This window comes from Neomonachus schauinslandi, chromosome 5 (assembly GCF_002201575.2).
Source record: "Neomonachus schauinslandi chromosome 5, ASM220157v2, whole genome shotgun sequence".
Taxonomy (NCBI): domain Eukaryota; kingdom Metazoa; phylum Chordata; class Mammalia; order Carnivora; family Phocidae; genus Neomonachus; species Neomonachus schauinslandi.
Genome location: NC_058407.1, coordinates 123,637,241 through 123,660,397, shown reverse-complemented (window position 1 = coordinate 123,660,397; position 23,157 = coordinate 123,637,241). Strand labels below are relative to the sequence as shown.

Here is a 23,157-nt window from a genome sequence, read left to right as displayed (position 1 = left end):
GTGGGATTCCTGTTTGATTAGGTCTGGCTAGTAGGATGTTTTATTTCTGGGCTGTGTTAGATACTTGTGACAAACAAACTTGAGCTAGCTGAAAACAAAGGGGAATTTATTGGAAGAGTATTGGAATATTTTAAATAAGGGAAGGAGGGGGACGAATAATAAAATTAAAGGAATGAAATTGATTCCAGGGCCACTTGAGTGGCTCAGTCGTTGGGCGTCTGCCTTCAGCTCAGGTCATGATCCTAGGGTCCTGGGATCCAGCCCCACATCGGGCTCCCTACTCAGAGAGTTAAAGGAATATAACCATTAACAATTTTTGGGATTCATATATGTAGCTCTACCACCAGCCCCACCTTTCATAGCTCTAGTTTAAAAAAAAAAAAAGGGCACAGAGAAGAATTCTGATTGGCCCCATCTCGATCAATCACTGTGGATGTGGACCAATCACTATACTCCCATAGCAGAGGGAGGGCGTTGGGTTCCAGCCTGTCTATTGGGCATCATTTCCAGAGAAGAAGGAATTATTAGCCAGAAAGAGGCATAGAAAATACCTCTAAACACATGAGAAGAAACGTCATTGGTTTCTATGTCTAAGAATGTAAAGGAAAAAGGATATTGCAAAAACTTAGCAAACAACTTTCCATCTACGAAATAACTTGTTTTATAAAGACAGGAAACACCAAAATTCACTACATGGTTCAGTAACATTGTTTTTTGTTTTTTTAAATTTAATTAATTAATTAATTAATTTTTTTTGAGAGAAAGAGAGCACAAGCAGGGACAGAAGGAGAGGGAGAAGCAGACTCCCCACTGAGCAAGGAGCCGGATGTGGAGCCTGGGACTCCCGGATCATGACCTGAGCCAAAGGCAGATGCTTAACACACTGAGCCACCCAGGCATCCCTAGTAACATTGTTTTTATAATTTTTAAGTAAATTCTTCTGGTGGCTAGTGTTTCTTCTCAGCTCTTACATACACTGCTTCTCTTCTCCACACTCTCACACACACTCACACACACCACTGTGTAAATCTCAGGACACAAAATAAAAGATGATGTTTCTGTTCTGAGAAGCAATTACGTTTCCTCTTTCCCTCTTTTTTTTTTTTTAAGATTTTATTTATTTATTTGAGAGAGAGAGTGAGAGAGAGAGAGCGCACAAGAAGGTGGAGGGGAGAGGGAGAAGCAGACTCCCTGCTGAGCAGGTTGCCCGATGCGGGACTCGATCCAGGGACTCCAGGATCATGACCTGAGCCGAAGGCAGTCGCTTAACCAACTGAGCCACCCAGGCGCCCTCCTCTTTCCCTCTTGATGTCCACTGTCAGTGTGTGAAAATTCTAGTTGAACAGCCCATATTGTTAATGCAGTTACGTGTGTCTCTGCATGTACACTTGCTTTTTCCCACCATAAGGTTTTCCTGAAGGTCCAAGTGTTATTCTATTGGCCCAGTGAAAAAGTTAAGTTTAGGGGCGCCTGGGTAGCTCAGTCGTTAAGCGTCTGCCTTCGGCTCAGCTCATGATCCCAGGGTCCTGGGATCGAGCCCTGCATCGGGCTCCCTGCTCCACGGGAAGCCTGCTTCTCCCTCTCCCACTCCCCTTGCTTGTGTTCCCTCTCTCGCTGTCTCTCTCTGTGTCAAATAAATAAATATAATCTTAAAAAAAGTTAAGTTTAAACAGTGTATTGTATTCTTAATAGAGTACAAGGAACAACAATAGCTCTCACCACATTAAAGGAACAGCAGATGCTCACATAAAACATTTCACTGCAGAGGCGCCTGGGTGGCTTAGTTGGGTAAGCGTCTGCCCTCGGCTCAGGTCATGATCTCTGGGTCTTGGGATCGAGCCTTCCATCGGGCTCTGCACTGGGCATGGAGCCTGCTTAAGATTCTCTCTCTCCCTCTCCCTCTGCCCCTCCCTGCCTTTCATGTACTCTCTCTCTCGAAAACAAACAAAAAATCTTTTATTGCAGTTCAAGATGACACTCTCACCTATTTATTGGTTGATACTGTCCCATTCCAATACTGATTCAAAAGGAGCTAGCTTCAGTATTATAGAATAACAACCTCTTAAAAAAACAACCATCTTTCATGCAAGACTCTGCAAGTGTCTCTGGCCAAAAATGCTCTCCGCTCTGTGGTGCTTCTCTGAAGATGCCCCTCTCCAGGTTTCTTTCACCCTCCAACCCAGAAAAAGGCCAACCTCCTTCCCTAGAAACAGTGTACATCCCTCCTCTCTCACTCAGGAAAAGGAAAATCTATTTTTCTGGCCTCTTATAAGGAAAAATGTAACTGATTTCCAATGCAATTTGAGCTATTCTCTAATTCCAAGTGGCTTTTTAAAAAATATATATTCGTCATCCTTCTGCCCTTTGGTGTGTCTTCTGATATCAAACATGAAATTTTCTACCCCAGGGCACTTGATCTCGCTTCACCGACTTTCCTACCTCGCCTGGCCTTTAAGGAGTGACTATCATCACAGGACTCCAAAATTTCCCATCTTGGGGAATAGGGATCAAGTTATCTTTCTAAGGAGTACACAGGATCACTTAGGACCTCAGTAACCACCACCACGATCCTTGAAAGAATTTATAGTTGTTTTAACTCTTTATCAAATTGTTAGCATGCGGGGAAACATAATGCTTAACTTTCCGTAAGAAAGTAACCCTTTTTCATAAGCATCCCAGAATGGCAGAGAGCATAGGTCCATAAGGCAAGTTACTCTGCTTCTCTAGTTTCCTTGTCTGTGACACAACAGAAGTCCTGATCTCACAGGCTATGGTGGTTAGGATTAAGTGAGCTGATCCACAGAGGGGGCTTGGAACCTGCTGGGAACATAGGAAGTACTCAGTGTTAGTGCTGTTACTATCCGAGGAATTAATCTCTGTGAGGCAGCTGGGTGCCATGGGGAGAATACTGGGCTTCTGGGCAAACCCTCTGGGTTTCTGTTCAAATCACACACTTAATTTCAGTATCTTTGGATACAGAAGTGGATTAACATCACCTTCTTTAGCTGTACGACAGGGGAGTTGTGAGAGTCAAAACAAGATAATGCATTACGAAAGTAGTCTGTAAACACAAAGCCCTTATTATTACTCCTCGTCTTCTGTGATTTGGTTCCCTCGTACAATTCTGACACCGATTCTGATGTGCGTGGGTTTTCCATTACTACCAAGAAATTCTCCAACACCAGCTGGGGGTCCTACAGTTGACTTGATTCTGAAACTATCTATCGGGAGATGGCGTCGTGAAGGGCTCAGTCCCACATGACTGTCGTCCCCCCTCACCCCCTCCGCTGCCCCCATGTCAGATGCCAATCACAAGACCAGGTTGTTCCCTGGGCTTCTGATCCACTGGCTATAAATTAGAAGTTTCCATGACCCCTACCTCACATTCCATGAATTTGCTAGAGTGGTTCACGGATCTCAGAGAAACATTTTACTTACTAGATCACTGGTTTATTATAAAAGGATATAACTCAGAAGTGCCAGATGGAAGAGATGTGGAGTGCAAAGAATAGGGGCAGGGAAGGGTGCAGGCCTTCCATGCTCTCTGAGCGTACCGCTCTTCCCGAATCTCCACATTTCCCTACCCAGAAGCTATCTGAACCCCATCCTTTTGGGCTTTTACAGAGCCTTCATTACATAGGCAGGATTGATTAAATCATTGACTAACGGCAAACAATTCAACTTCCAGCCCCTCTCCCTTCCTCCGAGGTCAAGGGCATGGGACTGAAAGTTCCTACCCTCTCGAGTCACATGGTTGGTTTTCCTGGAAACCAGGCCCCATCCTTACGTGCAGCCTAAAAGTCACCTCTAGAACACACTTAGGTGTGGTTGGAAGGATTTGTTATGAATAACAAGACAACCTTTATCGCTCTTATCACTTAAGAAATAACAAGGGTTTTAGGAGCTCTACCAGGAAGAAGGACAAAGACCAAATATATATTTCTTGCTTTAAATCACAATATCACACCCCGTCATCTGGTTCCCAAATCTCCCTTAATGATGAAGTCCCTCATTTAATTTGTGCTAGTTTGAGTTTGGTTTCTGTCATTTGCAACCACAAGAACAGGTCTGGGAGATACTTAACATACAAGCTTTCATAGACATATTATTTATTTCATCCTGACAGCAGAAAGAAGGTTTCTGGATCAGAGGCAGACTGACTGTTTACTTAAAAAATATCTCTACCCTCTGCCCCATTTTACCCAGTGCAGTAGGACACGTGTCACACTGCACATATAAAGGGGATCTGGGGATGCCTGGGTGGCTCAGTCAGTTGGGCGTCCGACTCTTGATTTCAGCTTAGGTCATGATCTTAGGGTTACGGAATTGAGCCCCACTTTGGGCTCCGCACTCATCAGGGAGTCTGCTTGGGATTCTCTCTCTTCCTCTCCCTCTGCCCCCCAAGAATAAACAAATCAATCTTTAAAGGGGATCCGTACTAGAGGAGAGGAACCCACAAATTATAAATTTTGGTGCTTTATGGGATCTACTGCATAGCTGCTCCCTCCTGTTCAGAGAGGGAGTGAAACTAACTTCTTAAAGGAAACAAATCCTCTCTGGGGAGAGAAGGGGAAGAAGGTCCCTATGTATTACAACACATGTAAATGAAGATAAATGAATAGCAAACAAATGGCTCGAGGGGAGATAAACCTGTAAATCTCTCTGAAGTAATTCACTATCTCTGTCTTCCAAGGAATGGCTACACTCATCCTGAAACCTAGGATGCCAGTAAATTTTGCTCAGAAAGCCCTGGCCAGCTGGAAACATGAAATATTCACATTGTTTCCAGTAGCAGGTGGAATTGATAGGACTTGGTGCCTGAATTTGGGTGGTGAGGTTGACCCTGACGTTTCTGGCTTGGGAAGCTGTATGGGGAAGCTCTTTACTGGGGTAGCAGATATGGAGGAAACGAGGAGAACGAGCCTGTTTTGGGGCTAGGCAGGGAGGTTCATGGGGTGATGGATCATGACTCCATCATGGGGCAAGTTGAGTCTGAGATGCTTGAGGGTCATGTGGATGGAGATGCCTGGCCAGCAGCTGGGCTGAATTTCAACAGCAGATCTGGGCTGCAGATACGGTGGTGGGGTTCCTTCATGGGCAGTGCTGTGAGATGGCTGTGGGTCTGATCGCAAGGGCAACGTGTAGTATGGGTGCAGGATGGAGGACAGAACCCAGGGTTGGTCAACATCCGGGTTTCAACAAGCAGTGTGCACACTGGCCACATCTGTTGGGCACATGCTGCTCAGCGTGGGGACTGTTATTGAACATGTTTGCCCACCCAGCTGCAAATCTGGGGCGGTGCAGCTAACCTACCCTAGAAATGAAGGGAAAATCCATCGTTCCCCGGGGTACCTAACGGAAGCTGCTAGCAAACTGTGAAGTATCTTCAGAATTGCCAAAGCAGTGGTTTACAAGCCTATGTTGTCAGCATTAGCTGGGGCAAGTGTGTTTAAAGCAACTCCAGTACCAGGTTTTCCCTGCAGAGATTCTGAGTCTGATAGGTCTGGGGCGGGGCCCGACTACGTCAGTTTTTCCGGCTCGTAGGTGATGCTACTGTGCCTCTAGATTCAAGTACCAGCGTTCTGGAGTTACAAGCACATGATCTTCCTACAAGAGCCACTTAATTAAGGACCAGAGAGGCTACTGCCCTGTATTACAAGGGAATTTATGTTTGTGGCATGTAGAAAATAAATCATGGTTATGGGGCATCTGTCTCAACCTTACTGCCTTCTAAGCAGTGTGCCCATACATATTTTCAGACCAATACGTAAGGAGGCGGCACCTTCACTGAGCCCCCTGGTTAACGTCAGATACCTGGAAAATCATCCTACTTGCACAAAGGGAGAGATCACTCAGCTGAACCTTGCAGAAAGTGGTCAGCATGGGAAAGAAGAGATTTTGCTGGTTTGTCTACCACTTTCCTAAAAAGCAACTGAGAAGAAGCTGGTATGACAAAAAAATGGTCACTGTTACACGATAACAACAGGATTAGGGAACTAGACGATTCAAAGAATGATTAAGAGGAACAAAAACTTCTGGGGTGGCAGGGTGGCTCAGTCGGTGAAGCAGCCAACTCTGGATCTTAGCTCAGGTCTTGATCTCAGGGTCGTGAGTTCAAGCCCCACGTTCTACTTTAAAAAGAAAAGAAGAGTAACAACTTCTATTTTACCGCAATTTACAGTTTACAGGAACTTTAATATTTATTGTCTCATTTGAACACAACCCTTACCCTGAGAGGTAAGCAGAACAGATGACACTGTCCCCCTTCTACAGCCATAGAAGTCAGTCACCTGTCTGGTCTCAGAGTCAGGTCTGATGCCCAGGGGCGCTGAGTCCAAGTCAGGGTTTCTCCCACAGCCCTAAAATTTTAATAATTATCATGGCTTACAATGCCTTCTACTGTGATAATTAAATATATATTGTACACGGAATGTGAACAGATAGCAGAGAGTGTGGGAGAGCTAGCCAGAAAGAGCAGGGGATGGAGAAGTGGCCAAGGGGGTGGAGGCACTCAGGGCCCGGGATCTGGAGATGGGAGCCTGTCCTGTGCTCTGGCCTGAGTGTTTGTGTCCTCCCCAAAGTCATAGGCTGGAATCCTCATGTCCAAGGTGGTGGCATCGGGAGGTGGAGCCTTGGGAGGTGCTTAGGTCATGAGAGTAGAGCCCTCATGAATGGGGTTAGTTCCTTTATAAAAGGGGCCCCATGGAGCTCCCTACCCCCTTCACAACCTGAGCACAACAGAAGGTGTCAGCTGTGAGCCAGGAAAAGGGCCCTCACCTGACCCTGCTGGTGCCCTGATCGCAGACTTCTGGCCTCCAAACTGCAGGAAAGAAATGATGGCTGTTTATAAGCCCCCCGGTCTATGGAGTTTTATGATAGCAACGCGAATGGACTGAGACGCGCCATGTGGTCCACTCACTGTGTGGAGCGACCATCTCAACACTTTGGGCTCCAATTCCTCCCGTGTGAGATTATCAAGGCTCTTTCATGTTCCACGTCCTCCGGTGCCCTCATTCCTGTTCATCCTGCCGAAGTGTAAAAGGTCTTACAGGAATTAGGAGCCAGCTAGTGGGTACCAGAACACCAGCGTCAAACACGTCACAATCACTGTGAAGAATGACAAAAACATTAACCAGGGATTTGGGTACTTATACCCACAGCATTGAAAATACAGTTTTCAGGGGCGTAAAAAAAGGCTTGCGATTTCTACTTCACCTAAAGAGCTTAGCTGGATCTCTCCCACGTCTGTTATGCCAACTGCTTCTTCTCCACTGCTTACCTTCTCTGATTCCATGGATCCTGAAAACCATCATGCCTACTTCAACGGGTTCTCCGTGATGTCAAGAGTCCCAAAACATAACTGCAACTTGCTTCAATTACAGTGTCAAAATAGCCAACAAGAAGTCACAGAAAAGGCACAAACGTCCAGTGAAAAAATTAAGTAAGTCCTGGGGATGTAATGTACAGCATGGTAAGGACAGCTAATACTGTACAGTGTATCTGAAAGTCGCTAAGAGAGTAGATCTTAAAAGTTCTCATCACAAGAAAAAATATTCTGTAACTATGTGTGGTGATGGATGTTAACTAGATTAATGTTGTGATCATTTCACAACAGATACAAATACTGAATCATGCTGTGCACCTAATGTTCTATGTCAGTTACACCTCAAAAAAAAAATCTAAAAAGAAATTGTGCAATTTCAAAATAGTTGAAAACTCATCACACATTTCTATCTATAGCTATACTCACTTTTAATCCCCTCGTCCTCCAAATACAGAGGTCAGCAAGACCTAAATTTAAAAGAGGATAGGGGCGCCTGGATGGCTCAGTCAGTTAAGCGTCCCACTCTTGGTTTCGGCTCAGGTCATGATCTCAGGGTCGTGGGATCCAGCATGCTCAGCAGGTAGTCTGCTTGGAATTCTCTCTCTCCCTCTCACTCTGCCCCACCCCCTGCTCTCTCTCTCTCAAATAATCTTTTTTTTTTTTAAATAAGATAAACACAAGAAATCATATAATCAGACTCGTTGGCCTGATTATTTTTAGGTTTTGTGGTCTATTTCCTTTCTGGTTCTGGATTTTTTGGGTGCTTTGCCTCACGGTTTTAGCATTTATCTGTGCTAGTTTATACTAAATAAGGTTCCAAACGCACCGGGGTGTTATTTAAATGGTGGTGTGTATCTCCTGGCATGGATTAGAGCACACTCTTTCATAAATTCCTCCCAAGTCCTGCAGGGACCTGCCCCAGGACAAGGAATGTGGTCCTTTTCCCAGTGAATGCTACCCGTCTTGCATTAAATTAGACTAAAGCCTGGAAAGCAATGCACCTATTTTTTTTTTTTTTGTCCTAAGTAGGGGTTTCCATGTGAGCTTTGAAAAAGCAAGAGACCAGGTGAAGGAGTCAGACAGACTTTGTTCATATGTGCCACCTTCTAGCTAGTGGCATGCTGGGGCACACTTTCCAGAGAGAACTTGAAATGTCAGGAATTTTGCAAGCCAGTTGTTAAGACAAAGCCATTCTTTTTTTTTTTTTAGATTTTATTTGTCAGAGAAAGAGAGAGAGAGAGCACAAGCAGGGGGAGCATCAGGCAGAAGGAGAAGCAGACTCCCCGCTGACCAAGGAGCCTGACATGGGGCTTGATCCCAGGACCCCGGGATCATGACCTGAGCCAAAGGCAGATGCCTAACCCACTGAGCCACCCAGGCATCCCTAGATAAAGCCATTCTTAAAAACTATACTCAATTTACAAATAATTTAATTTAAAAAATATAAAACAAATAATGAAAAATGATATAAAAAACAAAGGTACTAATTACTTAAAGCGTATCATGTCCTAATTATTTACTACAGTCCATTCCTATTATTAGTGGTAGTCAGGTTCTGTAAAGCTATCCTGAACACCGAATTTGTGAGTATAATGTTAGAACCATGGTAATCAGGGCAAAAGCAGGGTTAGGATCCTGAGTCTCTGGTCACATTTTCATCCACCGATCAAAACATCATCTTCTTTGATGTATGTTTCTCTTTGGAGACATCTTATTTAATACATTTTATTGATACGTTAACGTTGAACTCACAGCCAACAGCCCTGTGACTCATGCATGAACAACGCTCATCTAATACATGTATTCTCAAACTTCTCATCGCTCTGCATGTCTGTGAGTGACCGTGAGAGCACAGTGTGGCTTGATTTCGGGGTTACAAATAAATTTTAGCAAGTGGGCATGTTTGCAAATATGGAATCCCCAAATGATGATCAACTGTACATCTGACTATGCTTTTGGGGTTATTTCCCTTTATTGTATCTTGTTGGTGGAAATATAACCTCGTACTACTGTGCATCTCTTCCCAACTCTTGTGTGCAGTGATGTCACCCTATTGTTTGAAATTGGCCACATGGGAGCATTTACACCATGGAAACTGGCAAATGCTCCCATGACCTGCTGATTGTCCGAATTTAAGAAAGAGATGGAGAAAATGTTAATAATGCAGATTAAACTTGTAAGGGTACCATGTCTGGAACCATTGCGTTGAGAATAGCACAAAAACTGAGGAAATACTTTTCTAGTACTCAAACACTTTTATCTGCTTCAACAAAGAAATCACTCAGTGATTGAGGAATGAATGAAATTCTGACATGTGTCTTCCTTGTTTCAGTTCTGTGTTAATCATTAATGTAAAAAAAAAATCAACAGATATGCATGTCAGAACATCCTTTTGTCAACTGCAACAGGCTGGCTATGACAAAAATCAATGAAAGCGTTCTATGGGAATCAAGTATCAAATGGAATTGACAATTATGTATTTTATGACGATTTGCAAGTCGTGTCCTATACATCCTTTATCAGGAACATTTACGACTTTAAATGCGTTCATTTCCCAAGGGCTGGTGGCTTATGCAACGTACTGATTCTAGCTGAGTAGCCTCAAGTACTTAACCCCCAAGCCTCCATTTATTTCAAGGTAAAACAAAAATGAACATATAACTTCCTCACAAGCTTTTGAGAATTGAATGCGTGATGGTTTCCAATACACGGTTGCTAGGGTAGTGACTCAACAAACGTCCGCCCCATCTCCTTGCTCACCTTGTCTGGAGGACAGAACCAGTGTCCGAGCCATCCCCGTGCACACACCTGCGCAGTGTTCCTGGAGCTGGCCCTGGCCAGCCAGCCATCTGTGTCTCCGGAGCAGGCTGGTGAAAACTCACCACTAGGTGGCAGGGCAACACGCCTTTGATGGCTTTCGTTCTTCTGACAATATAATTGATTCGTAATAATGAGAGGTATTTTACCCTTACCAGGCTAGAAAGAAAATAAATGAAATGTGTCAAGTCCACAGTCACAGTGCTCTGTCTAGACAGCTCTAGTCTGGTGATTGGTGTTGGCACCCTGAGCAAACATGTAATCCTCTGAGCCTCTTTTTGGACAAATGTAAAACGAGTTAAGCTTCACCTTTGGCAGAACGATTTTCTTTCGGCAAACCCACTGCCTCGTCTTCCTAGGCACACAATGTCTCACTGCTAGCTGCTCCATACTTTGCATAACTGTACCCAAACCAGGCATGTCCTGTCTAATGAGGAGGGGTCAGAAAAGCCCGTTATTCCAAACTTCCCACCAAATCTCCCATAATCAGTTCCGACAGGCAACGTGGTACCTGCTTTTCACAGGTAACATGCATTGTAAATAAGGCTTTTCTGGAAACCGATGCTTTAATAAGGAGATGATTGCATTGGCAGCAACCTTAGGCAGGGCTGGAAGGGCTCAGAGTCTCCCAGCATTTTCCCAATCATCTATGTCTGGCCCTGGGTATTCTTGGAGAGGCCACTTTTTCTTGGGAAGTGACAAGTAGTCTTTGTGAGTGAAGTCTGCATGGGCTCACCTGCCACCTATTGGTGAGAATGTTCACCCCCCAAAAGTCCCTTACTTGTTAAACCAAAGACTCCCATCCATTTAGATGCCCCAGCACTGTCCCGGAATCTCAAATGTTTTCCCCCTGAAAAGCAAAATACATCAACCTTTGAGAATTAAAGTAATAAAAATCAACTTAATTGGCTTTCTGTCCACATGGAATTCATGAGTAAAGATTTTGTAATGAAGTTGTCACTGTACACATAGTTAGCTTACTGTGTTCTATGCTCTGATGTCTCCATTAATGATTTTGACTTAATAGTTTCACCCATCTGGGATGGTTCTGGTCATTTTAATGAAAACTGTTGAAGTTATTCCAAGTGGATCAATATTGATCACGATAGAAAACATCAGTTTTTTGTAAAGTGTAGACATTTCTCCGTACCTGAAACACAACAAAAAGTTACCTTATGTTCTTGAATAAAACTAAATAAACACAAGGTGGATTTTAACTGCAATGTAAATTCCTATGTGTCTATTCTGGAGTCTCTGAATAGAAGTTCAACAACCAGCATTTCAGACTGCCGGGGAATGAAGAGCAAATTCTTTTTTAAAAAAAATATTTTATTTATTTATTTGAGAGAGAGCGAGAGAACACGAGCAGGGGCAAAGGGAGAAGCAGGCTTCCTGCTGAGCAGGGAGCCCATTGTGGGGCTCAATCCCAGAACACTGAGATCATGACCTGAGCCAAAGGTAGATGCTTAACCCAGGCGCCCCAAGAGCAAATTCTTCTTCTTTTTTTTTTTTAAGATTTTATTTATTTGACAGAGAGAGACACAGTGAGAGAGGGAACACAAGCAGGGGAGTGGGAGAGGGATAAGCAGGCTTCCCGTGGAGCAGGGAGCCTGATGCGGGGCTCAATCCCAGGACCCTGGGATCATGACCTGAGCCAAAGGCAGACACTTAACGACTGAGCCACCCAGGTGCCCCAAGAGCAAATTCTTAATAGCAACTCCGAAACAACAAATAATGGCTCAGAATGAATGAAAAGGACGACAGGATAGTTGGGTTTTTTTTCAGCATTTATTTTGAATTTTCATTTTTGGATAACCAAGCAGCTCTGTAAGGAGAATGCACAGAAGAGTCATTCTGGCACTTTTGGGTAGTACATACAATTTCTTTAATAGTCACATTCACTTGCTCAGTCCATACTCCATGTCTGGGTGAGCAAGATCAGCCCATAGGATTCCCGAGTTAATACATAACCGTATATACAGACAGCCAATGAAACCATAATGGTGGCTGGTGGCCGAAGGGATAGAGGAGGGAAGGCGATCTCTAAAGTGTCCTCTAGTCTACCTTAGCTCAACAGAATCCACGTCACACATGGGAACTAGAGAGAACACTGCGTTGAAATGAGAATTGGGAGCACAAACGGGCACTTGGCAGCATGCAGTTTAAAGAAAAGGGGTATCACTTAATAACTTTATAAAATCCAGGCAGTTCAATTAAAGGAGTTAAGAAAGAAAAAAAAAAGAAGAAGAAGAAGAAGAAAGGTGAGGGACTGTTGTTGTCACTGTAAAAAAGGCACTTGGAGTTAACGGGACCAGAATTGAAGGGCTCTCAGCTGACAAAAACTTCAGTACGATTTCATTTAAAAGGCTTGGATGTTAAGAGGTGACACACTCGGGAGTTCCCGGAAGGAGACACCGAAATAAACCACCGAGAAGCAAAACAGATGAAAAAGAAAGAAGGAAATCTTTACAACCAAATTGTGTGTGTTTGTGTGTGTTTTTTTTTTAAAGCAAACCCGAAACGAAACCTAACCAACGCAAAAAACCTAAGCAAAGTAAGAGCACGAAGCAGCGATGCATAGCTTTCCTTTGAGATAATGCATACCTCGAGACACTAAGTGCTAAGCTAATATCTCAATAATAACTTCACAGGTGCATTATCGTGATAAAATGGATTCAAGCAATGTGACAAGAGTTTCATCCGTTCCCAGAATCTGAGGGACAACTGAGGTGATCAGCAGAACCTTAGCAACATCACTTGTGGTTTCTGTGTCCAAGATGCGGAGTGACGTCCGGACACCACATTCAGCCATCTCCCTGGAGGCGAGGCATCCGGGAACATCATCCTTTATTCTGTCATAACTTTGATTCTTTTCTGACATTTACACAGTGAACCGTGACGCAGCGAGAGTCTGCTCCCACGGACGCCGCTGTTCAATGTCTTCCCCGAACAGGTAAACTGCTTCCGGAAGAAAGGATTTTTGGCAACTGCATTATATTCCACGGCCGGGTGGCTCTGTGATCGCTCATTTAATGTTAAACGCCATCAGGGGTCTCTCCTCCCGTTTCTGCCAGGGGCTCTTCTTGTCTTCTCCTTGGTCCTCCTCATCTTCCTCTTCGTCGTCCTCCTGAGCAGATCTTCTCTGTTCGGGGCTGGCGAGCGGCTCCGGGGGCACGTCCGAAGTTCGTTTGGCCGTCTCCTCCTGCAGGCTGGGCAGCTGGCCGCCGCTCCTCCGGCCGGAGCCATCCAGCAAGCACCGCAGGGTGCTGTCCTCGGGGGTGCACACGGTGGTGCCGCCCTCGCTGCCGCTTTGGTCCATGTCGTCCAGGTACACGAGCTGCGTGTAGGAGGTGCTGTCCGCCGCCCTCGGCTCTTTCTGCGGATGCTCCTGGGCAGCCGGGTGGCTCTGCGCAAGGGACAAGGGGTCTCCTCTTCCCTTCCGGGCAGATTTTGGTTCATTCATATCCACGCCAGAATCCAAGCTGGCGTCGTTACTTCCGTTCCTCCCAGCTCTTTGGAGATCAATGTACGAATGTCTAACGTGCGCGTTGGACCTGCCGTCCAGGGAGACGAACCACGCCCGGGGGTGTGGGAGCGGCTTCCCACCCCCAAGTTCCATCAGCGCCTTTTCGGTCAGGAGCTGGACCTCGCTGTTCATCTGAGCCAAGGCCGCATCGTTCAGGGATGCCGGGATGGAGAGAGACTCTGACATGGACGCACCTTGCGGCGTCCACTCCCGGGCGCCCGTGTCCTGCAAGTGCTGCTGGGAGGTTGCCTGGCATGACAGGGGCTGCGCTTGGATCTGGGAGGAGGGGTGCGGGAAGATGCCTGCATGGGGACTGGAGAGCTCTGCCTGCAGTCTTCCGATCTCCAGCTGCTGGTCGGCTGGAACGACCAGGGGCTGGCCCACGTAGGAATGGTCCCCCGGGAGTTTCATATAATGAGCGGGGATGACCAAGGCAGGTAATACCTTTCTGTAAACGCTGTCATTGACCTGGTCCACGGAACTACAACAGATCAACTGGCCGGGCCGTGGAAAGGATGTGGGTCTCTCCAGGTGGTCTACTGACCGCGACATCATATACTCCGTAGGCCGGCGGTCTAGCAGCTGGTCCTTTTCGGAAGATGAGGGCGCGGGGTACATGTGTTCCTGAATGGTGAGCTTGCTTCCTGTGGGGATATGGTTCACAGAGGCCTGACTGTCTCTGTCTTGCTTTTCAAACAAAGGCTGGGAGAGCATGGCATTGTAGCCCCTCCTATACTCGCTGTTGCCCGGGGACTCACAGCCTTCTCTTTCCAGAGGTTTCCTGGACTTCAAGGGGAAAATCTCAACAGACTTGTGGTACTCTTTTCCCAACGTCCCACTTGGTGTCAGGTTATCAAAGGAGATTTGGCTTTTATCCTCTTCCTTGTGAGAGAGAAGTTCCTCCCGAGAGCTGAATTCCTGCGAGGTACTGTAGGAGAGCTTTAGCATGGGGGTGTGCATGTCCACTTCTCCGTTGGAAGACATCATTTCTAAATGGACCCCGCTCATCAGTTCCTTGGGCCCTGGGGCATCCGGGCGGCCATGGCTGGTGACAGAGAGGGGGCCAGGAAATTCTGACTCCCGACGAGAAAAGAGCAAGTTGATGTGAGACATGGAAGTCGACTGATCCCGTTTGGAACTCTCCAGGGCTGCCGGAAGTTGCAGTTTTCTATGGTGCTGACGAGGTTTCAAGCATTTCCGCCTACGATCAAAGATAAAATCCAAACCCAGAGGTTAAAGATTCTCGTAGCAGTAAAGTTCCCCGTGAAATCCCAATTCTCCATTTCCACAGGAAGAAACAAGACAACTAACCAACAGCCAGAAGCCTTCTCACCCCACACCCTCAGCCTTATTTTGATTCAGAACAGCACAATCTGCAGATTTCACCTGCAGGCTTTTATACGTTTAACCAAGTTATTCATTCAAGAGCAGTCCCCCAAGAGTCGACAACAAACATTCTCACAAAATGGAAGAGCCGAGGCATCAAAATAGGAATTTTAGTTCTGCTTTGTCCTTGAGAATCTCATCTCTTAATCAGGGGTTAGGAATATTCTGAACGAATCATGACAACTGTCAAACTTAAAAAAAAATAAAATAAAATAAAACAACTTCCCTTCTGAGCAAACTTATAAACAGCATGCCCCCCACATCATGTTCATTTGTTCACAACTTTAAGGACAAATGTTCAGTTCTTCAGCAGTTTTTCATGAGGGAAAAAAAAAGGACCTTGATTCAGAAAAAGAAAAAAAAAAAAAAAGACCTCAAAATCAATGCTTGCCCAAGAAATTCCAAATTAAAAAAGATATTGCCAAAAAGGTAAAAACTTTACCTGCAATAATATAAAAGGAGACACAGCAGAACCAAAAGTATGAAAGCCATTCCTCCTAAAATGGCCAAAAGAAACACCGTGTGATACGTGGTTATGTCCTGTGTGACAACGGGACCTAGAAGGTCAGAAAAGGGCATTTTAGATTGGAGAACACCTTGAAAGGAGAAGAAGGACACACAGAACCGAGAGCCTATGTTTTCCTTACTCTTCCCGGCTGGGGTGTGCAGCAGGGGCCAGATGCAAACACCCTTTAGATGATGCACTTACAGATCACCGGAATTTCACTCAATGGAAAGGGATTACCACCACCGTCCCTGGAGCAGCTGTGGCCAGGAGTGGTCTGTATAGTCAAGTGCTAAATGCAGGGTCAAGGGTCCCTCCTTAGCCTGGAAGACAGCCACATTCGGTAGCAGGCTCAGCATTCTAAAGACGTGATCTTTCAGGGAAAGCAAAAGGATGCATGATGACATAATGAGTGGGACTCTTAGAGAGATGGCTTATCTGGGGATCTCGTACTGCAGGAGGGGAAAAAAAAAATCGCAAGATTTTATTCTCACTTTCCCTGGATAATTATTACTGCATGGAGGGCCCTTTGCCTCAATGAATCAGTTGCAAGATCGGAAATGAATCGGCTATGACTTAAAAAAAAAAAATCCACAGCTGCTTATGGGTTGTCAAGTGTTTCTAAAATGTCTTCCGTTTTTTAAAAAATAAAATCTTCCTCTACAGTGCCTTTTCAAAATGGCTAACCTGATGCTGGCCACAGAACTCTTCAGAACTTACAGACAAGGTCCCAGAGATAAACATATTTTCTTCTTAATTTACACTGTAAAGAATCCCAAGAGGGAGTTTAACAATAAAGATATTGTTCAATAGCAGTAAGAATCCACCTTAATGGCACTGATAACAGATTGAAAGCGACAATGAAAACCTCCCCAAATTATAATATTGGGGGACACATTGGTGTCCAGGCATCCCAGTAGTGAGCCAATAGATGGGAAGGAAGGAATGTGGTTTTTCATTATGTCCGATTGGCATGGTTATGATCACTATGCACCAGAAACACCCATTTACTTATTGATTCTTGATATTTTAAGGGATAGATTTCTTCAAAAAATCTTTGCAAGGAGACCCCTTAAGAGCTAGATAAACCTAAGGAGGTGTACTAGTTTTTGAAAATAGTGACATTACTTAAGTTCAAAAGGTACCACCATTCTCTCCCAAACATAATTCACTTCAATGGGGTGAATGGAGTTAATATGTACAAAAGTTAGAAAAATAATTGACAACTATATGCTGCTTTAATCATTCAGAGAAATGATTTTTTACCCAGACACGACCCCCAGAGACATGGGCGATGCCTTTGGCAGGAGCCACCAAAAAAGCCGGGGGACACATAAAAATCATTTCCAAGGAACTCAAGCTCAATCATTTAAGTACTTAAAATGTTATCTTAACTTTTGCCAATGGAAATCTCTAGAAAATTCACAGCCGTACTTAAATTTTACAGATTTTTGTCTCTTCCTTCGCTGCTAGGAAAGGTTGGTGGACCTAACAGCAAGAAGTTCTTTCTGCCCTTTTTACAGAATATCTATTATTCTGTGGCGTGATGGGTAAACTGAGAGCCACGGTGGTTGGAAATCTATCTCAAATGAAAGTTAACTGTAATGCATGGGCTTTGTGGCCTCTGCTTGGGGACTTCAGGTATTTATTTTCTTTCCTTCCTTCCTCTTAGTCATATTCTAGATATTTCAGATTTGGAGACTGGGGCATTTCTGTATCTGGCTCACACCTCTACTGCTACAAGAACACTATCACAAAGGGAAACACAGATTCTCAAGACACAGATGTGAAATGTACATTTTCTCAGTATGGGAACAGAAAGTGAATGGGACCAATGTCTCAACACCTCCGTCAAGTTAGTTACTTTGGGAGTCTGAGTGTTCATTCCAGTGATAATTCCACTGCTAAAATATTTTGGACTCCTTCATGACGAGAGACAGGTTTTAATCATAGCACATTTTGACCTAGCTCAATTACCTACTTCATTCACCAGATTTGGCTGTGCATGACTCTTAGATATGTCTAAGAAAAATCAAAGGGACCCTCTGAGCATAAAGATCTGCCACCAATGAAATGTTTCACTAAGGAAGGCAGTCTAAGTGATACAGATTCTAAAGGCATTTTGAGGAACAGAAGCCATCATTGGAAAGAATTCTCCGAAGATGATTATTTTAAGAAACAATTCTGGAATAGTCATTGGGATAACTTAGGGCGTATAGGTCAAAAACATTTTTTTTAGTCATGCTTTAAAAAATATGAATTAATTCGCATATGCTAAATGGAGATGACTACTGTTCTAGACACAAAGCAACTGGTCTGTTTTTAAGCCTTTAGGAAATGCCAAATCAAGCTTTTTGCCCCAAGAAGGCTCCAATGGGGATTGTCTGCTAGCAGCTCTGAGGAGTGCCCTTCCCCCATATTTCTCTTACTACAGGCCACAGCTGTTTCTGGAATTAGGGAGGAGGTCTGAACTGCCTCTATGGGCTTTAGATTAGGAATTCCCTATGGCAGCTGTCTGAGCAAAACAGAGACAAGAGACAGGAGTATGTTCTGTGCATTTTTCTTACCCTAGATGGGAGAGTCACAACCAGAACTCCAACCCCCACAAAATACCTTCGTTTCGTCATTTGATTTTCAGACTTTCAACCGTTTTTTAAAACTCATCTCTCCACCCAATGTGGGGCTCGAACTCATGATCCTGAAATCAAGAGTCACAGGCTCCACTGACTGAGCCAACCAGGTGCCCTTCTCCACCGTTTCTGAGTAAGATGTGATCTCCCTGCTAAAGTAATTTTCAAAAGCATACTTAGCCTGAACCCTCAAAGAAATCACCGCCCACCATCGCGGGTGTTGGCTTTGTGTTACCTGGGTTGGGAGGAGACATGGCCGCCACCCAGTACCCCAACTGAGGGGCAATGTACGTCCACGTCCGCTGGCTACCTTCCTGGTGCACAAGGCCTAGACCACTCTTCAGCCACGTTCCTGTGGGATGTAGAAAAAACTTCAGCTATACACACGCTGAACTCCTATTTCAGGCTTACACATATCACACCAGTCACCTTAAATGTCATGTTTGTGACCCATCATGTAGCCAACATGGTCCAAATGTCATGAAGGGACAGCATAAGCTTTCCGTGGATTCTTTTCAGCTTCTTTCAGGGAAGATGGATACTTTAGTTTTTCCTTGCCTTTCTGATTAAATATTACTTTCAACCACTTTCTCAAACATCTTTGCTTTCAAACACAGATAATTCTACCAGAAAGCTTTGGAGGTTAGTAGAATAAAGGTTGCAAGACAAGGGTTGGTGGGAGTGGAAAAAAAAAGGAGGGGGGAATCCAGTATTGTTTATACTCTTCATTCTCAAGAAAATAAGCAAATTTCCTGTCCAAAATCATACACTGGTTACATTGGAATTACTTATGGAAGTTTAAAAAAATAAAGAGAGAGTTCTTGGTCTTATTTTTGCAAATTCTAACCCAGTAAACCTGATTGAGAGGTGCGTATTTTATTTTTTATTTTTTAAAGATTTATTTATTTATTTATTTTGAGAGACAGAGAGAGAGAGAGTGTGTATATGTGCGGGGGTGGGGGGAAAGAGGGAGAGAATCCCAAGCAGACTCCCCACTGAGTGTGGAGCCCAATGCAGGACTCAATCTCAGCACCCTGAGATCATGACCTGAGCCAAAACCAAGGGTCGGACCCTCAACCAACTGAGCCACCCAGGCACCCCGTAGGTGAGTATTTTAAAAAGCTTCCAGTTGATTCTGGTACTGGGAAACACTGGATATGTCCATGTCTGTGCTTTCAGTTATTAATTAGTATTTAACATTAATGAGCACCTACTATGTACAGGCTGGTCACAGCAGATGTATTTTATATGCATTGTCTATAATCTCACAGCAACTCTATAGAATAAGACTTATTTTCTCTTTTTGGATGAGGACACTGGAGACTGGAGAGGTACAGACCTCTTCTAAGACCCCTCAGGGGTACAGAGCAGAGCAGAAGCTGACCCACGTCTGTCTGTCTGTCCATCCTCAGGGCCAGGGCCAGTTCTTCTGATCTACCCTGCTGCATTTCCTATAAACCTTCCCAACATTTGGTGACTTTTGCACCTTTTAATTTTTCGGGACACAGACCCAACGCCCAAGGACGTTTGGCTGTTACTCACTGGTAGAGAACCTTGCTTTGAGGCCCATGATGGTGGCGGGCAGCAGAAGGCAAGGGAGAGTGCTGGCCAGGCCCTCCAGCCGTCCCCGCACACCCACCCCAGCCTACCGATGTGGAGGCCTCACTTAGCCGGGCTCCTGCCCTGCCTCAATGCCCAGGGTGCTCCTCCATTGAGCCTGCTCCAATAATGTCCCACTACCTGAAATGGCCATGTGTGCAAGTGTCCCCCCGAGGCCTAAATGCACCAAATGTGCACCAGCCATTCTCCCCTCCGGTCCTTGCCTTTCCTATGCACACCCATCCCTGAGGTGGCAACAGGGACTGTTCTCCCCGCAAGAAAGAAACGATACTTGGTGCTGCTTCTAAGGCCTGTCAGTTGCCATAGCAACATTCAAATGCAGTGAGTGGAAAGGTGCCCGTGGCAAAGCCCCCAATCTTGCTCAGCAGCCCTTCTGCTCACACAGCAGTTAAACAAAGGAGGAAGGTGGGAGAGGCTAGGCGTCAGCAAGCGCTGTGCATCGTCGGACCTTCCCATGCAACAGGTTTCGTGGCAGGAGAGGATTTCTATTCACGTCAGACAAGAATACAAACTGGAAAGTTTCTCAAATGAGTAGGAGAACAAGGATGCCCAATTCAGATTCATTTGCTGAAGAAAACCAACCCAGAGATGATTTGGCTACTCAGAGCATCATGTAGTTCTACGGAGTGTTAAAAAACAAAACCACAGCCCACAGTGGCATCACTTGAGTTAAGGCCCCAAGACTTAGTTAAACCAAGACTTAGTACCTAACCTAACTGCAGTTTCAATGCCGCAGGGATGTAACCTTTAACCAGGCAGCACAGAATTTCCTGGTAAATACTAGGGAACTTCCTGATAGACCCCTTCCACTCCCCATAGGATGGAAACCTTGCCTCAACAGTGAATTCCTTGCTAATAAAGTCCTTCCTTCTTTTATTTATGCCCTCTCTCTGCCTTTAAAAACCTTTCTCTTGTTTAGCTCAGCGGAGCTCCTCCCCTCTACTTGCTACATGGGATATTGCCCAATTCATGAATCATTTAATAAAGCCAATTAGATCTTCAAATTTACTCCACTGCATTTTGTTTTTTTAACAAGTGCTCCTGAGGAAATGGAAACGCGGGACCTTTGACACCTGCAGCTTAAGGCTTTCCGTGTTTGGGAAGATAGCTTCCCCGAAGGTAGGGAGCCGACCTTTGGCGACCGTTTCCAGTTTTCCACTTGGGGATGCCATGCTGTTCCGTGCTCGACTTCCATACCCCACCCCTCTCCCCCTGGCGCTCTCTGACACACAGGATCTTCACCTTGGCCAGGAGGTGGCGTGCACTCTTTGGTTTGCAGTTTTCCCCAGGCTGGATTCTTGAGTCAAGGCTCTGCATATGGAGTGGATATCCCGTGAGGCTGAAGGCACCCAGACAGAAAGATCTGAAGCTCATGGGTCCCAACTGCTGCTCATTCAAACCTAACAAGACTGCTAAGTTGTCTCTGCCTTCTACAACACAAGCACATCAACTGGAAAAACATCTCTAAAATATCTCCCAGCTAAACTGGGGGCAAGCCTGGTGAATGGAGCCCCCCCCCACTCCCCAGCTAACAAGTTCCCCAGTCCAGTCTGGAGGGCCCCAGCTGGGCGGTGGTGCTGGCAGGAGCCAGAAAGGCCAGTGACTGGAGAACACGCCACTGCTTTGTGCTCCTGCCCTGGGAGCGCAGGGAAGGCAGAGGCTTCTGGATGATGTAAGTTTTGAAGAACCGGCAGCACTGTCAGCTGGGGGTGGGGTGGGGGGTAGGGAGGACACCAAGAGGAAGAGGAGAAGGAAGCAGTGTGCTGGAAGGCAAGGAAAGTGTAGCTTGGAAGATGCCCGGGGATGGGATGGAGGCAGGGTGGGGCGGGAGGGATGGGCTGGAAAGGAGTTTACTGTCTGCGTGGGGAAGAGGCTGGGAAGGGCTTCCAACGCCATTAAAAAATGGTATGGAGGTTCTTCAAAAAGCTAAAAATAGAACTACTCTATGATCCAGTAATTGCACTACTGGGTATTTACCCCCAAAATAGGAAAACACTAATTCAAAGGGATACATGCACCCCTGTTTATTGCAGCATTATTTACAATAGCCAAATCATGGAAACAGCCCAAATGTCCATCGATAGATGAATGGATAAAGCAGATGTGGTATATATACAACTGAATATCACTCAGCCACAAAAAGAATGAAATCTTGCCATTTACAACAACATGGACGGAGCTAGAGAGTATGATGCTGAGCGAAATAGGTCAGAGAAAGACACATTCCATTTGATTTCACTCCTACGTGGAATTTAAGAAACAAAACAAATGAGCAAAGGAAAAAAAAAGAAGAGACACAAACCAAGAAAGAGACTCTTAACTATAGAGAACACAGTGCTGGTTACGGGGGGGGGGGGGGGGCATGGGGGAGGGGCGAGACAGATGAAGGGAATGAAGAACACACGTCTCACGATGACCACCGAGTGTTGTATGGAAGTGCTGAATCACTATATTGTACACCTGAAACTAAGGTAACAAAAGGGAGGCCACCGGGCCCGGTAGGTGGAGGCAGGGCGTGCTGAGAGCTCTTCTCCCCACCTGCCCCTCTAGCATCACCCCCGCCCAGACCCTGTGCTCCTCAAACATCAGCTCACACAGTGTACACCTGACTTAAGTCCACAGCTTTGCCACCATTGCTGCTCTAATCTCCCATCGTTTTTCTCTCTTCCAGAAACCTCCCCATCTTTCAAGATGCCAGTCGTGTCACGTGTTTAGCTCAAGTGCTTCCAGAACTCAAGGATCTTCCCACGTCTCGGCACCCCTGGGGTGTGTGTCAATGCATCACTTTTCCAAAATATATGTTGCTTCCATTGCTAACCACTTGGCCCGCATCTTGCTTCCTCTCTCCGACTGCAGGCTCCGTGAGTTGGGGCCCGGGTCCTATATTCCTTTTGTCTTCTTCCCAGCATCAAGAAATATAACCTGGCGTAGGAGCTCAATAGTACTCGAGAATGAGAGAAGGCTCGACGTGCACCCCCAAAACTATCAGATGACCTCCTGTGAAAAGCTGGGTGTGGCTGTCAGGAAAGACATCCTTCCAGAAGTGTGGTTAAAATTCAAACTGAAGGGAACAAAGCCAGCTGGGAAAGAGGGATTTATTTTGGCCTAGGTTTTCTGCAAAGCGCACACGTCTTCAGTGAATAAAGGGGGACACTATCTCGGGATTCAACAGTCATGCTGTTACTGGCAAACGCCATTTCCAAGCTTTCCGTGTTTTGTGGGAAGAAATGAGCTACGGGGAATACGAGAATTAATGAATTGTGTGCTAGAACATATGCTTCTCGTTAGTGAGATCCTCATGCCGCCGGATGAGGGCGACTCCCCTGCCTGAGGAGCCAGCACACATTAA

At 45.4% G+C, this 23,157-nt stretch overlaps 1 protein-coding gene across 1 annotated transcript in view; it reads right to left on the bottom strand.

Moving 5' to 3' along the window:
* Positions 1–12,401: 12,401 nt before the first annotated feature.
* Positions 12,402–23,157, bottom strand: part of FAM171A1 (family with sequence similarity 171 member A1) — a 124,963-nt gene continuing 114,207 nt past the window's right edge. The window contains exons 6-8 of the mRNA XM_044914997.1: positions 18,424–18,540; positions 15,496–15,610; positions 12,402–14,868 (exon numbers count right to left, since the gene is read on the bottom strand). Coding sequence (XP_044770932.1) covers positions 13,167–14,868; positions 15,496–15,610; positions 18,424–18,540 — 1,934 coding nt within the window. The 3' untranslated portion in view covers positions 12,402–13,166. The remainder of the gene's footprint in view (positions 14,869–15,495; positions 15,611–18,423; positions 18,541–23,157) is intronic.